This window comes from Salmo trutta, chromosome 36 (assembly GCF_901001165.1).
Source record: "Salmo trutta chromosome 36, fSalTru1.1, whole genome shotgun sequence".
NCBI classification, from domain to species: Eukaryota; Metazoa; Chordata; class Actinopteri; order Salmoniformes; family Salmonidae; genus Salmo; species Salmo trutta.
The window spans coordinates 13,771,994-13,788,499 of NC_042992.1; the positions used below are offsets into that span (position 1 = coordinate 13,771,994).

Consider the following 16,506-nt stretch of genomic DNA (forward strand, 5'->3'; position numbering starts at 1 on the left):
ATTGGATGAACCCACGTGGGTGACTGAAAGATGAACGAGGTCGGTGGCGGTAACGCACCTAATTTATGACATTTTCCAATCGCAATATAAAGTCAATAGAAGAAAAAGCCTGGAAGGAAGAGAGATGACTAGAAACGATTTGGTTAGCGTTTTAATATGTGGATTAATTGTCAGAGTAGAGGACCTTGTGTATTTCAGGTAAAATAACAACTCAATGTTTATATTTGACAGTAACACGTGTGGGGGGGGGGGATTATCTATATATTTTGTTTTACTCTGAACGTTATTTTTGCACACATGTAGCCTTGTGCACTTGATCAATGTCTATAGTGGCCACTAATAATAGAGCAAACAGAATGAAACAGGCATTCTATTTCTACTTTAAGTTGTTTTGCAATATTTGTGTGTGTTCACAAGTGTTCTATTATAAAGGCTGTCAATGCTAACTGCAATATTAGTGTCGTTTTTTTCTCAAGACTTGAGTGTCATTTGCAGTAAAGTCTAGGCAACAAATAACATTGGATTGCTTTCTTTACATTAACCACGTTTATTTTACACACAGAGACTGATCATATTCTTTGTTGTTAAAAGCTGCATTTCCCCATAGCAGGGATTTGTTTTGCATGTTTCAGTGCAACAAAAAGTGCCACCTTTTTGGGCCCTCACTAGTTTGCACCCCTGATCCTGCCCTCTTATAGACCTATTTTCTGAGTGACTTTTTCTGTATCAAAATACTCATTTAATTCAGGGGTATTGTATTTGAGTAAAGAATGTGTATGTACAATTCTGTACAGGATAATTATTTAATAACTGAATCTTATTTCTTGCTGCAGAGGTCATTTATAAAGGAATGAGTTTGACAACCCACCCACCAGAAGCCCTGTTTATACCTGGTGCTAAAATACATCCTGATATTGTCCACATTCTGATTCTGCCCACATTGTCAGCTCAAGCGTTGGAGCTGTCAAAATCGGTGAGCAGCAGCTCTTGATCATTGTCATGAAGCCACACCCCACACGCGTTAGAAATTCAGAATGAGCAAGTGTAGCTATATAGAAATGACACTAACAAAATAGTGATGATTTTTACCAGCCTAATCGAGGTGTGGATTACATCTCACATTCCAGTGTTCGAAAGGCTGCATGGGATTTCTCTTAATGTGACTACAGTGCAGCCAATGGCAATGTCTGCTTTAGACATGCCAGGAGCCACTTGTGGATTTGACAGCTCTAACATGTCAAACCAACCGCTAAGCAGATGTCAGCTAAAGCAGATCTGATTGTGATCAGATCTTCCTGACCACCTTCGGAGGTAGTCAGGGACGATTTGATTGGTTGAATGAAAGCTCAGTGGGTGGAGATTACAGGTGAGAGTCAAATAAAAGAAACCAGAAGGTCCCAGGTTTTAATCTTGCAGATGCCCCCTCTCAAAGTTATTCATAGCACTGGTTACACCTCGCATTAACATGTTTTTTGTGTGATCCGATTTTGTTTATTTTATTTAACTAGGCAAGTCAAGTAAGAACAAATTCTTATTTACAATGTTGGCCTACTCCGGCCAAACCCGGACGACGCCGGGCCAATTGTGCGCCACCCTATGGGACCCCATTTACGGCCGGCTGTGATACAGCCTGGATTCGAACCAGGGATTGTAGTGACGCCTCTTGCACTGAGATGCAGTGCCTTGCGCCACTCGGGAGCAAATCAAGAATCCAATCACTATCAGGGACAATCAGAATGTGGACAATATCAGGACACATTGTTAGCACCAGGTATAAAGGGGCTAGAGAGATCACACCAGCAATAGTATTTATAGAAAGCGAAAACTATGTAGACCTTAAAACATATCTCCCACACATCCTGGCAAATGTCCCCTTATCCCCTCTCTTCCGTTGACTTGCACACACATCACGACTTCAATCACACACTCATACAGGCCTGAAATCACACACGTCTCACATGCACAAATGAGTTTGCGTACAGGGGCAGAGGGGATCTCCCATGGTGCACTGTAATGGAACCTCTAGGTGGTGCCTGATTGGTCCATAGCATGACGTCTCTCTCTGAGATTGTTGTGAGATTCTCATTTTGCCGTGATGATTAACACATTTTTCTGAGTTTTTGCTCCTCAGAGGTGGGGAGACTGAGTGGATAACACAGACAGCAGTATCATTGGAATACAGGGTGAAATAAAATAAAATGGAATCCACATATTGTTTTGAGAACTGTTTATTCCTCCTGTTTGTCTGTCAGGAGGTTAAATCCCAAATAGCACCCTATTCCGTACATAGTGTACTGCTTTTTACCAGCCCTGAATGGGAATATGTTTCCATTTGGGATACTACCAAAGACTTGCTAACCACACCACTCACACAACACACTTCCAGAGCAGAAAGGGGACTATGGTGGCGTACAAATATTCCTAAAACGTATTCCGTAAATCCCTTCCGTAAAGTATAATCACTGACCTGACACATGATAGGTGAAAGCTATGCAGCGGAACCATGACACCTATCCAATCATGATATGCAGATTAAGTACTCACTCAGGGCCATAGACCTTGACTATAATGGGTTAAATAGAGTATCTACTCAAATGTACAGTATTATTTGATACAGTGATCCATAGGTAGGAGAAAAACATTGATGTTACCATGGCAATTAAAGCTCTTACCTCAAAATCCTGACCTACATTATGTGCACATTCTCATTGGCCATTACATGAACCAATGACACTAGCCAAAAGCAGATGCATAACAACTGTACAAATGCATGTCCATATATTAATGCCTAATAGGCTAGTACATTACAACACTCTGGGGTGAAGTTTCCCATAGGTACAGATCTAGGATCAGCTTTCCTGCCCCAATCCTAACCATTGGTGGAGGAAATGTTAAACTGACCCAAAATCAGCGTCTAGGGGCAACTTCACCCTACTCCACATGACAACATCTGATGCAACAGGTCAAATGTGTGCCTTGAAGGCTGATTGAAGCCGTTACATGTTGGAAGCAGTCCATATGAACATACACAGATCCATATGGAAATCTATATATATGACAATACCAGGAATATAAAGGCTTTGAACTAAATCACCATTCTGGTAAGTTCCTTGGTTTCCATTGATGAGCTACTTGTTCTTAGAATATACACATAGTTTTTCATCTTCTGTCATACTATATATTTCTTTATTCCAGTCCTGGGACTAAATAGTTTGAAATCTTACAATTTCTGCAAGCCTGCCTAGAGTGTCATGTGGGCTGGGTTTGGAAATATTCCATTGGTTCCATCCAGGCAAGGCACCATGCAAACTCAAATACTATTTGAACCCAGGTCAGGGCCTGTATTCACAAAGCATCTCACAGTAGGAGTGCTGATCTAGAATCAGTTACCCCTGCTTATTCATTATGATTTAGGAGATAGAACTGAACCTAGATCATGGGGGCATTCATTACGATCTTTAACGGAAACCGTTTAAGAACCAAACGGAAGCAAGTGGAATGAAATGGGGAGGGACCTACCTGATTTTGTCCAATAGAAACTCTCGTTTCCGTTGCAAAACATTTTCCGTTTGGAGCAAACAATTTCTGTTTGCAAAATGTTTAGCAACAGAATCGCCATAATGAATACACCTCAGCACTCCTCCTCTGACACTTTATTGTGCACAGATTCTATCTGTCAGTTCTTAATTAACATACTCCAGAAAACAGCGCTCTTTCACTCAGCTGCTGTGTGATCTTCTCCTCTGACTTCACTTCATCATTCTTCTGATTGACATACGCAAACCTAACAGCCTTCTCCTGTCTGGCCAATGGGACTTTGCCATTCTCCCGCTCTACTTCCTGGTTGAGGTCTGTGGCCACACCCTCTGTACCCTGGGGGAAGTCTTCTTGAGATTCTGTCTCACACTCTCTCTCCTCCTCTTCTCTCTTGAGTCCTCCTCTCTCTACGGTTCTCCCTTTCTCATTTCTGTTGTTGTCCCAGTTTCTTCTCGCCTCGCTCTCCTCCTCTTCCGTGTTTCTCTTCTGTTCATCCATCCCTCTCTCCATCACTGGGGACATGTTCTTTCTCTCCTCTTTCAGCATTTCTCCGGCAGAGTTTTTCTTCGCCTTGTTCCGACCCCTGAGGTTCAACTTCTGAAAGAGACATTTTAAAGAGATACTTTTTTTCTTTCTTTAAACTCTGTCTTCAGACACCTGACAAAATCACTACAAAATCTATCTCGGTAATGCTTCTCTCTTGGACAGTTAACCGCAAATAATTGACCAAATCTCCTTTGGACTGTAATGTACTAAGAAATGCCTATTATTAGACAATATAACTGTCCCTCTGAGCGTTAACAGTACCAGAGTAGACCTATATCAGCTGGCTTATCTACCGCTATATTTAGAAGTGACACCAACTGTGACACAGCATTCTGTAGGTTGTGTGTGAGAGAGTGTGTGAGAGAGTGTGTGAGAGAGTGTGTGAGAGAGAGAGTGAGTGAGTGAGTGAGTGAGTGAGTGAGTGAGTGAGTGAGTGAGTGAGTGAGTGAAAAAGGGCAACCAGTGAAGAACAAACACCATTGTAAATACAACCTATACTTGTGTTTTTTTATTTTCCCTTTTGTATTTTAACTATTTGCACATCATTCCAACACTATATAGACATAATGACATTTGAAATGTCTCTATTCCTTTGGAACTTTTGTGAGTGTAATGATTACTGTTCATTTTTGATAGTTTATTTCACTTTTGTTTATCTTTTTCACTTGCTTTGGCAATGTAAACATATATTTCCCATACCAATAAAGCCCCTTGAATTGAATTAAATTGAGAGGGAGGAGAGAGAGAGAGCAAATAAGCAGATGAGCTCCTGCATTTTTCAGCATGTTTTCACAAAAAATAGAGATTTAGAGTTAGATAAACTTGGATTTTTCTACAAGGACATACACAGGATACTACCCTCCACAACACAACCATTACTCCAAATCAAAACTCCGAACCTACAACCTGATTTTGGACTAAATTACCGGAAGGATTCCTACTATCAAAGATTCTTATTTGCAAGGACTATACAGCAAATGCTCTGGCAAACCAACGACCTGCAAAAGAAGCACAACAGAAATCTGAAAACACCATCCAATCTGGAACTGAGTGAGTAATGTTTAGTCTGAAGCTACTTTTAAAGCCAACAAGAAAAATACAATTACAATAATATATTTTACTTTATAAGAACTGAATGCTAAATTAAGGCTACCAAGCTTGCTAGGAAAGAACATATCTGACTGCAACTTCAATTAGCACTGAGGTGTGAAGTGAGCGGTATCAAAGCCCTTGAACCCAACAATGTCAGGAGAGTGTCTGCACTCTGGACTGTGGTGAGACAACTTCAACAGGTGAAAGATCAGGAGTGGAAGAAGGAGGCCCAGCGGCAGGAGAAGATGAGAGCAGAGCAGGAGAAGAACAGCGCACTAGAGGAGAAGGTGGGAAAGATGACATGTGACAGAACAACCCATTAGAGAGCTGGCCACTCCCGCAGAGAAGCCAGAACAGCAGCCCACCTCTGATCCTGACCAAAGTCTTAACACCACAGCAGAACAGTCCACCCCAGACCATAGCCTCAAAACCACAGCAGAACAGTCCACCCCAGACCATAGCCTCAAAACCACAGCAGAACAGTCCACCCCAGACCATAGCCTCAAAACCACAGCAGGACAGTCCACCACAGACCATAGCCTCAAAACCACAGCAGAACAGTCCACCCCAGACCATAGCCTCAAAACCACAGCAGAACAGTCCAGCCCAGACCATAGCCTCAAAACCACAGCAGGACAGACAAATGAAGAACCCCAAGCTCAGGGGAACCCACTCCCTCTGAACACCCCTCGTCAGCCACCCTTTTTTCAATTTAACTAGGCTCGGAACAGACAGCCTAGGAACAGTGGGTTAACTGCCTTGTTCAGGGGCAGAACGACAGATTTTACCTTGTCAGCTCGGGGATTTGATCTTGCAATCTTTCAGTTACTAGTCCAAGGCTCTAACCACTAGGCTACCTGCCGCCCCAGGAGGGACCCTGATAGCCCTCCTGACAACCCCACCACACCCACTGAGGACATACACAAGCCACAGATTGTACTCAAATGGGAAATGAATACAAGAAAATACACTTTTTCCCAAACAAACAGTGTCTTAACACTCAGCGCGCCCCAGACCTTCTGTCTGAGGACCAACTAGGGTCACCTAGCCACATAATAATACACACAGGCACAAACGACCTGAGAGCACAGCAGGAAAGGGTGGCCACAGCTCTCAAGGGAGTGATTGAAAAAGCTTCTTCTACTTTCCCCAACACACAAGTGGTTATCTCCACCCTGCTACCATACAGCGGGTAAACGCAAGTATTTCCAGTGACTGTGCCTCAAAACCAAATGCTTACCTGGCCCACCACTCCACCCTGGACTTTATGACCATGTCCACCTATACAAGACAGCAGTGCCCACCTTCGCCAGGACCCTAAAGGACATCGCCATCAACCGCAGCCTCAATACCTCACACAGGAGCAACAGATCAACAGACACCCCGCTCAGACCAGCGAGACACTCTTCCAGACCTGAGGGACCCCCCCAGACCTACACAGAGGATCCACGCTGAGAGGACCCACATTCAGACCACAGCACCACCAGCCACATCCACACCCCCACCAATCAATATCCTCCCAAACCAACCATGCCCACACCCCATATAGGTCAGATCAGACCTATGCCCCTCCAGCCCATCCCATGCCCCCCCACTCCCACAAAGAGGGCCTCAACATGAAAGTCACACATACGCCCAGGCCGTGAGCAGGCAAACAGGCCCAACCCCCATTCTTACACTGGCCCAAGCCAATGGCATGTATCAGATGCTTAGCAGGCTCTGCTCACACTTACTGGTCTGAGGCCAAACCACACATTAGACACTATGAAACACAACGCCTTCACTATCTCAGCTGGTAGTCCCATCCACCAAACTACCAGGAGTAAAACAGGGAAGGGACTCAGGGGGTATGCTAATTTGGTATAGAGCAAACCTAACTCACTCTATTAAATTCATCAAAACAGGAACATTTTACATTTGGCTAGAAATTCAAAAGGAAATGATCTCAGAGAAAAATGTCCTACCTATATCCCCCCACTAGAATCCCCATACTTTAATGAAGACAACTTCTCCATCCTGGAGGGGGAAATCAATCATTACCAGGCCCTGGGACATGTACTAGTCTGTGGCGACCTAAACGCCAGAACTGGACAAGAACCTGACACTCTCAGCACACAGGGGGACAAACATCTACCTGGAGGTGACAGCATTCCCTCCCCCATATGACCCCCTAGGCACAACTACGACAACATAACCAACAAAAACGGGTCACAACCTCTTCAGCTCTTTCGCACGCTGGGTATGTACATAGTCGATGGTAGGCTTCGAGGGGACTCCTACAGTTGGTACACCTATAGCTCATCTCTTGGCAGTAGTACTGTAGACTACTTTATCACTGACCTCAACCCAGAGTCTCTCAGAGCATTCAGTCAGTCCACTGACACCCCTATCAGATCACTGCAAAATCACACTACTTGAACAGAGCAATACTCAATCATGAGGCATCAAAGCCAAAAGGAACTGAATAATATTAAGAAATGCTACAGATGGAAGGAAAGTAGTGTGGAGCCCTACCCCAAAAGAATTAAGCAACAACAAATTCAATCCCTTTCAGACAACTTCCTGGACAAAACATTTCCCTGTAATAGTGAAGGTGTAAACTTGGCAGTAGAAAACCTAAACAGTATATTTGACCTCAGTTTCCCTATGGAATCTAAAAATGTTGAGCAGAAAACCTAAGAAAATTAACAACAACGACAAATGGTTTGATGAAAAATGCAAAAACCTAAGAAAGAAATTGAGGAACCTATCCAACCAAAAACACACAGACCCCGAAAACCTGAGCCTACGCCTTTACTATGGCGATTCACTAAAACAATACAGAAATGCAGTACGGAAAAAGAAGGAACAGCACGTCAGAAATCAGCTCAATGTAATTGAAGAATCCATAGACTCAAAACATTTCAGGGAAAATTGGAAAACACTAAACTAACACCAGTCTCAACGTCAACAGTAAAGAGGCGACTCTGGGATTCTGGCGTTCTAGGCAGAGTTCCTCTGTGCTGTGTCTGTTCTTTTGCCCATCTTAATCTTTTCTTTTTATTGGCCAGTCTGAGATATGGCTTTTTCTTTGCAACTCTGCTTAGAAGGCCAGCATCCTGGAGTCGCTTCTTCACTGTTGACGTTGAGACTGGTGTTTTTGAGGGTACTATTTAATGAAGCTGCCAGTTGAGGACTTGTGAAGCATCTGTTTCTCAAACTAGACACTCTAATGTACTTGTCCTCTTTGCTCAGTTGTGCACCGGGGCCTCCCACTCCTCTTTCTATTCTGGTTAGAGCCAGTTTGCGCTGTTCTGTGAAGGGAGTAGTACACAGAGTTGTACGAAATCTTCAGTTTCTTGGCAATTTCTCGCATGGAATAGCCTTCATTTCTCAGAACAAGAATAGACTGACGAGTTTCAGATGAAAGGTCTTTGTTGCTGGACATTTTGAGCCTGTAATCAAACCCACAATTGCTGATGCTCCAGATACTCAACTAGTCTAAAGAAGGCCAGTTCTATTGCTTCTTTAATCAGCACGGCAGTTTTCAGCTGTGCTAACATAATTGCAAAAGGGTTTTAAAATTATAAACTTGGATTAGCTAACACAACGTGCCATTGGAACACAGGAGTGATGGTTGCTGATAATGGGCCTCTGTACGCCTATGTAGATATTCCATAAAAAAATCTGCTGTTTCCAGCAACAATAGTCATTTACAACATCAACAATTTCTATACTGTATTTCTGATCAATTTGATGTTATTTTAATGGGCAGAAAATGTGATTTTCTTTAAAAAACAAGGACATTTCTAAGTGACCCCAAACTTTTGAACTGTAGTGTATATCAATGAATTGGCTTGGGCACTAGAACAGTCTGTAGCACCTGGCCTCACCCTACAAGAATCCGAAGTTAAATGTCTACTGATTATCTGGTGCTTCTGTCCCCAACTAAGGAGGGCCTACAGCAGCATCTAGATCTTCTGCACAGATTCTGTCAGACCTGGGACCGGACAGTAAATCTCAGTAAGGCAAAAATAATAGTGTTCCAAAAAAGGTCCAGTTGCCAGGACCACAAATACAATTTCAATCTAGACACCGTTGCCCTAGAGCCCACAAAAAACTCGACATACCTTGGCCTAAACATCAACGCCACAGGTAACTTCCACAAATCTGAACGATCTAAGAGACAAGGCAAGAAGGGCCTTCTATGCCATCAAAAGGAATGTGTAACCTTTATTTAACTAGGCAAGTCAGTTAAGAACAAATTCTTATTTACAATGACGGCCTACCCAGGCCAAACCCGGACGACGCTTGGCCAATTGTGCACCGTCCTACGGGACTCCTAATCATGGCCGGATGTGAGGCAGCCTGGATTCGAACCAGGTACTGCAGGGATGCCTCTTGCACTGAGATGCAGTGTCTTAGACCACTACGCCACTCAGGACAACATTCGACATGCCAATTAGGATCTGGCAAAAAATACTTAAATTAGTTATAGAACCCATTGCCCTTTATGGTTGTGAGGTCTGGAGTCCGCTCACTGAACAAGAATTCACAAAATGGGGGACATACCAAATTGAGACTGCATGTAGAATTCTGCAAAAATATCCTCTGTGTACAACGTAAAACACCAAATAATGCATGCAGAGCAGAATTAGGCCGATACCCGCTAATTATCAAAATCCAGAAAAGAGCAGTTAAATTCTATAAGAAGCGATTCACAAACCTTCCATAACAAAGCTATCACCTACACAGAGATGAACCTGGAGAAGAGTCCCCTAAGCAAGCTGGTCCTGGGGCTCTGTTCATAAACACAAACAGACCCCACAGAGCCATCACCTACAGAGAGATGAACCTGGAGAAGAGTTCCCTCAGCAAGCTGGTCCTGGGGCTCTGTTCGCAAACACAAACAGACCCCACAGAGACCCAGGACAGCAACACAATTAGACCCAACCAAATCATGAGAAAACAAAAAGATAATTACTTGACACATTGGAATGAATTAACAAAAAAAAAAACTGAGCAAACTAGAATGCTATTTGGACCTAAACATAGAGTACACAGTAGCAGAATACCTGACCACTGTGACTAACCCAAAATTAAGGAAATATTTTACCATGCACAGACTCAATGAGCATAGCCTTGCTATTGAGAAAGGCCACCGTAGGCAGACCTGACTCTCAAGAGAAGACAGGCTATAAACATACTGCCCACAAAATGAGAAGGAAACTGAGCTGCACTTCCTAACCTCCTGCCAAATGTATGACCATAGAGACACATATTTTCCTCAGATTACACAGATACACAAAGAATTCGAAAACAAAACCAATTTTGATAAACTCCCATATCTACTGGGTGAAATACCACAGTGTGCATCACAGCAGCAAGATTTGTGACCTGTTGCCACAAGAAAAGGGCAACCAGTGAACAATCACCATTGTAAATACAACCCATATTTTTGTTTATTTATTTTCCCTTTTGTACTTTAACTATTTGCACATAATATGACATTTGTAATGTCTTTATTCTTTTGGAACTTTTGTGAGCGTAATGTTTACTGTTACATTTTAATTGTTTATTTCACTTTTGTTTATTATCTATTTCACTTCCTTTGCCAATGTAAACATATGTTTCCCATGCCAATAAAGCCCTTTGAATTGAATTGAAATTGAATTGAGAGTGAAAGTGAGAGAGAAAGAGAGAGAGAGGGAGAGAGAATTCAGGAAAAAGGATGGTGAGGAACCTTGAAGTCTTTCCTTTTGCGTTGCAGGGTAGGTCTCTGGAGGAAGAGGATCTGCTTAGTGGACAAGCTGCCATCACTGAGGAAAGAACAGTGCTATTAATACCATGTGAATCACATCAGTACTGGCTTCACATCTTGTAAAAACTTTTAGTCTTATTCTGGGTCTTTTACTTTTACTGGGTCTGTAATGTGACAGAAAATGTGAAAGGTAATTGTGTTCCAAATGATGTGCAGTGTTTCAATGTTGAGTATGGTTTAGAGCAGGGAAGGGCAACTTTGATGGGGGTGGGGGACACCAACAATCGGAATGCAATTGCTCACGTGTCTGCATACCCACATCCATACCCCCCCCTTTTAGTGGCCCTCCTCTTTGACAGAAGAGCGAAATGTAGATAATTTCGTGCAATTCTACACATTTTGCCATGGAGCGGAGAGAAGATTTTGCACTTTTATAACTCATTTTATGCAATTCTACTCACTTGCCATGTGGCGGAAAGGGAAATTAGCTGTTTTACAATTCTACACATTTTCCCATAGGGTGGAGGCAAATGCTTGCAGTTTTTGATATGATATCTGAGTGAGACTGACTGATGAAGGCCCCCCGGACAGTAATTCAACCAGGATAACAAGTTTAGATAGATGGCCACTAAACTTACTTAACAATCTAAAAACAATTGCTGACATGGACTAATTGACTTACTATCAGTAACTGACATAAGAGAAAAACTGCTCATGCACAAACACATTTCTAACTTGCACCTTGTTTATTCTACTATTCTAACTAGCAAAACTAAGTTGAGACTCCGACTGAGTTCCTAAAATTAAAAAAAAATATATATGTATTTTTTGGGGGTTGGAAATTGATCCAAGGGCCTTCAAAAAGGGGGCGGACCACCAGTTGCCCATCTCTGGTTTAGAGAAATACTGTAAGTATTAGTCCGTACTAGGCTGGTATAGTGCCTAGTGCCTAGTGTTCCTGACTGGTGGGTTGGGACAGTACCTGTTGGTCTTAACGATGGGAGTAGGCAGAACACACATCAGTCTCCAGCCATAGGGAGCCAGAGACTGGAGCAAGGGAATGTAGTCAGTCCTTACCACTACACCCTGGAGAGGACAAAAAGAGTGTTACACACACGTCGACAATGAACGGACACACACACACACACACACACACACTAACATCGACAATGGTCCACTGCTCCACCACGATGGCGTCGTATGAAGTGGGTGGGGTTTCTTCTGAGGAGCTCTGAAAGATGAACACAATGTCCACAGAGAAGACCCCGCTGTCTGAAAGAGAGAGAGAGAGAGAGAGAGAGAGAGAGAGAGACAAACAGACAGAGAGAGACAGAGAGACAGAGACACACACAGAGACACGAGAGAGAGACACAGAGACAGAGAGAGAGAGAGAGAGAAGTCATGCAGAAGAACAGCTCCTGAGTTGGTATAACTTTTGGTTGTTAATTGACGCGATTAAATTTGCAAAAAATGTATAGGTAATCAAATTGTATAACTGAAGATCAACACAGGAGGAAAAGATTGACAGAGAGTGAGTTAAAAGACCAATCTTCACCGTGGTAGCTAGCCAAATTCAAATCTGTCAGCTAGCTCACCGTCTAGCTCTAACCGTTTACTGGTGGTAACCATAGCAACATGGCCACTGAGGCAGCGCTAGCAGCGACAGCAACTGCAGAGACAGAGACTTTCTCCGCTGTTTTTTGAATACCCAGCAGAAATCAAATCAGAGAAGGGAAGAATCAACTTTAAACACAGAATTCTGAGGGAGAACCCAGAAACTTTGTTTGCCGACTGCTCACAAAACGGGACTGTTACAAACCTATTATTTTACACAGACCACACTACTGCCTGGCATACAGCTGTAACCAGGCATTTCAGCTATACCACGAAGAAAGGCATCTGCAAGGGAAGACAAATCCACATTTTTGAGGACAGCGATAAGGACCAGGAAAACAGGTTTGACGGTAAACATGTATCAGAACGGCACTAGCATGGTCCAGGGCAGTGAGGCTGCACTCAGCTCTGTTGTGCAGGACTTCCCCACCCTAAGGAAGATGGCAGAAAGCAAAAAAGACAAGGACAGCACCCCGACCTCTCCCCTCACCTCAGGCACCCCAACAGCAGGACTATCCTCCCCCCTGCCTGCCTACAACCACCAGAGCCAAGACCACACTACCATCAGCCTGTTGAGAGACAGGCTGGCTCTGTTAGAAGTATGGGTTACTGAGCTGAAGGAGCAGCCCCCCAGCTACACCACCTCCAGCCCAGACACAGAGCTTCTACAGGACCAGATCAACCAGTGCAGGACCCAGCTGAAGAACTCTGTCTAGGAGCTGAGAGAGAGCCTTACCACAGCTCTTGAGGAGGTAAAGGCCACCATGAGGAGAGAGCTAGTGCAGGTAAAGGAGGAGATGGCAAAGGAGTTGTCTGTCATCAAGAGGGTACTACAGCACAGAGAACAGACTGTAGAGACTCCCAGAGAGAAGCTGCAGCCACTCACCACCCCTAACAACCCCACTGACCCACCTTCACCCACAATCCCCCCCCATACCGACAACACTTTACCCACACCCCCAGTCAACAAAGAGGCCCACATAGAGACACCTACTACAGAGAGAAGCTCTCTGGCCCCCCCTGACACACCCCCACACACCCCTCCATGTACACAGGCCCTGTGTACTCCAGCCCCAGACCGAAAACGCACTAATCTGGTAAATCCCACTGAGGTGGCCATCCTCATTGACTCAAATGGGAAATTCATTCAAGAAGATAAACTCTTCCCCCAACACAAGGTGTGCAAAATATGGTGCCCAAAAACACAAGATGCACACCACATCCTGTCCCAGCCTGACTTTGGCACACCAGGCCACATTATTATTCACACCGGCACCAACAACCTGTGAGAGGAGCAGGAGAGAGTAGGCAGCCTGGTCAACAGAGTAGCAGAGAGGGCCTCTGTGGTTCCCCAACTCCCACATCACCATCTCCACTCTGCTGCCCCGCAAAGACTTTCATCCCCGTACCATCCAGAAAGTCAACGCTGACATCACCAGAGGGTGTGGCCTACTCCCGAACATACACATTGCTCACCACCCAACAATCACCCCAGAGCATCTACACGACCACTCCCACCTGAGGAAGCAGACAGTAGGGATGTTTGCCAAGTCCCTAAAGGACGTAGCACTTGGTAGACAAACACCCCATGCTGTACTGGACAGAGGAGCACCCAGAGACCCCTACCAGACCACTGCACCACCAAGGAGCCCCAGGCCCCTTGAACGCCACACCAGACCCAGTGCACCCCACAGGCCCCACCCACCCCCAGAGCATCACCACTTCCATCGGCTTAGCCAGACCAGACCGGACCCAGCCTATTATCCCGCACCAGACCACCACCCCTACCAGACCAGAGAGGAAGTCCCACGGCCCAGACCTGGCCCCCCTCCACCTCACAGGGCCCAACAGCAGGACCAGCGCAGCTACGCGGAGGTCGTCAGAGGACAGGAGAACCCTGTAGGATTAAGTGAGATTAAACAGCTCCTCCAATACATCTGCACTAAACTGCACTAAACACACACGGACGCATACACACACACCCACACCTATTGTACTAGAATTTACTTGTTCAATGAATAGGAATATTTAACAGAATAACAGAATAAATGTTAGCTGATATCCTGTTTATCTCACTCTTAACAACTTATTAGTTAATTGTTACTGTTTTTCTGACTGCTATTCTTTCTTTTTGCAACATGAAATCACTATCAGTTAGCATGTGGAACATTCAGGGTCTAAACTCAACAACCTTTGGTCTGAAGAGTTTAGCACTGGAGTTCAACAAAAATCTGAAAGATGTTGACGTCATCATTCTGCAGGAGACATGGTGTAAGGCTGACGTTGTCACTCACTGTCCCACAGGCTACAGAGAGGTCATTGTGCCATCACAGAAACAGCTCTGTCAATAGAGGCAGAGACTCTGGAGGATTGATCATTTGGTACAAATCCGAACTACAAAATCTAATTGATCCCCTCAAAATTGGCAAATACCACATTTGGTTAAAACTAAAAAAAGAACTTGTACTGACAGAAAAAGATGTGTTCCTTTGCGCAATATATATCCGCCCCTCAGAATCCCCATATTACTCAGAGGAGATCTTCCCCACCCTCGAGGAAGAGACGTGCCATTTCCAGGCCCAGGGAAATGTGCTCATCTGTGGGGACACAAATGCGCGCACAGGAACACTACCTGATCTAACGAGCACACGAGGGGACAGCTTTATTACAGGCCATACTGTTTCTAACTATCTTAATCTCCCCCATAGAAACAACAGTGACAGCAACGTCAACAAAAATGGAAGGGATCTTTTGCAGCTCTGTAGAAGCCTGGGTCTGTACTTTGTCAATGGTAGGTTACGGGGGGACTCTTTGGGGAGATTCACCTACTGCTCACCTCTTGGCCACAGTACAGTAGACTATATGACTACATGGACCCTTTCTCTCTCAGCTCATTCACTGTCAAGCCACTAACACCTCTGTCTGATCACAGCCAAATTACGTTGTTCCTCAAAAGAACAGACCTGGAAACAACCACACATTCACAGCCCAGTAAGCTGTACAACATCAGAAATTCATACAGATGGGCCCAAAACAGCACAGAAGAATACCAGAAAGCAACCTGGAACCAAAATATCCAAACACTCTTAGATAACTTTCTGGATACCACATTCACTCACAGTAAAGAAGGCATCAATCTAGCAGTACGAAACATCAACTATATATTCAGGCAAACGGCAAAAGAAGCACAATAGAAATTGATAAAAAACAAAACAAAAAAAAATCACAGATGACAACTGGTTTGATGCAGATTGTAAAATTATAAGGAAAAAACTTAGAACACTATCCAACCAAAAGCACAGAGACCCAAATAATGGTGAATTACGCCTTCATTACTGTGAGACTTTAAAACTCTATAAACGTACACTCAGAACCAAAAAAGCACAGTACAACAGCAAGCAGCTGACACTAATTGAGGAGTCCATAAACACAAACAACTTTTGGCAAAATTGGAAAAAACTAAAAAAATCTAAACAAGAGGAATACAAAGAGCGATACAAAATGGTGACATATGGACAACCCATTTCAAAACACTCTACAACACCGTTCAAATTGACACAAACGCAGAACAACGCCAAATCCATGAGAAGTTGAATGGATTAGAAAAAGCTATAAAGGACAATCAAAACCCATTGGACTCCCCAATTACTGACCAGGAGCTCTATAAGAAACTTCAGGCTCTCAAATTTAAAAAAGCCTGCGGACCTGATGGCATCCTAAATGAGATGCTCAAACTCACTAGTGCAAAATTTCAATTGGCTATATTAAAACTGTTTAATTTGATCCTGAGTGTAGGTTATTTCCCTGACATCTGGAATCAAGGACTCATAACCCCAATCTTTAAGAATGGAGACAAATTTGACCCTAACAATTACAGAGGCATTTGTGTGAACAGTAACCTGGGGAAGGTTTTCTGTAGTATCATCAATGTAAGAGTTCTAAACTTCCTTAATAAGCACAATGTCTTGAGTAAAAGC

General features: G+C 43.8%; 1 protein-coding gene across 1 annotated transcript in view; it reads right to left on the reverse strand.

The window, feature by feature from the left end:
• Window positions 1-2,212: 2,212 nt before the first annotated feature.
• The window catches only part of LOC115175482 (raftlin), a 60,344-nt gene continuing 46,050 nt past the window's right edge, over window positions 2,213-16,506 (reverse strand). Inside the window, exons 7-10 of the mRNA XM_029734730.1 lie at window positions 12,078-12,187; window positions 11,898-12,001; window positions 10,898-10,973; window positions 2,213-4,134 (exon numbers count right to left, since the gene is read on the reverse strand). Coding sequence (XP_029590590.1) covers window positions 3,688-4,134; window positions 10,898-10,973; window positions 11,898-12,001; window positions 12,078-12,187 — 737 coding nt within the window. The 3' untranslated portion in view covers window positions 2,213-3,687. The remainder of the gene's footprint in view (window positions 4,135-10,897; window positions 10,974-11,897; window positions 12,002-12,077; window positions 12,188-16,506) is intronic.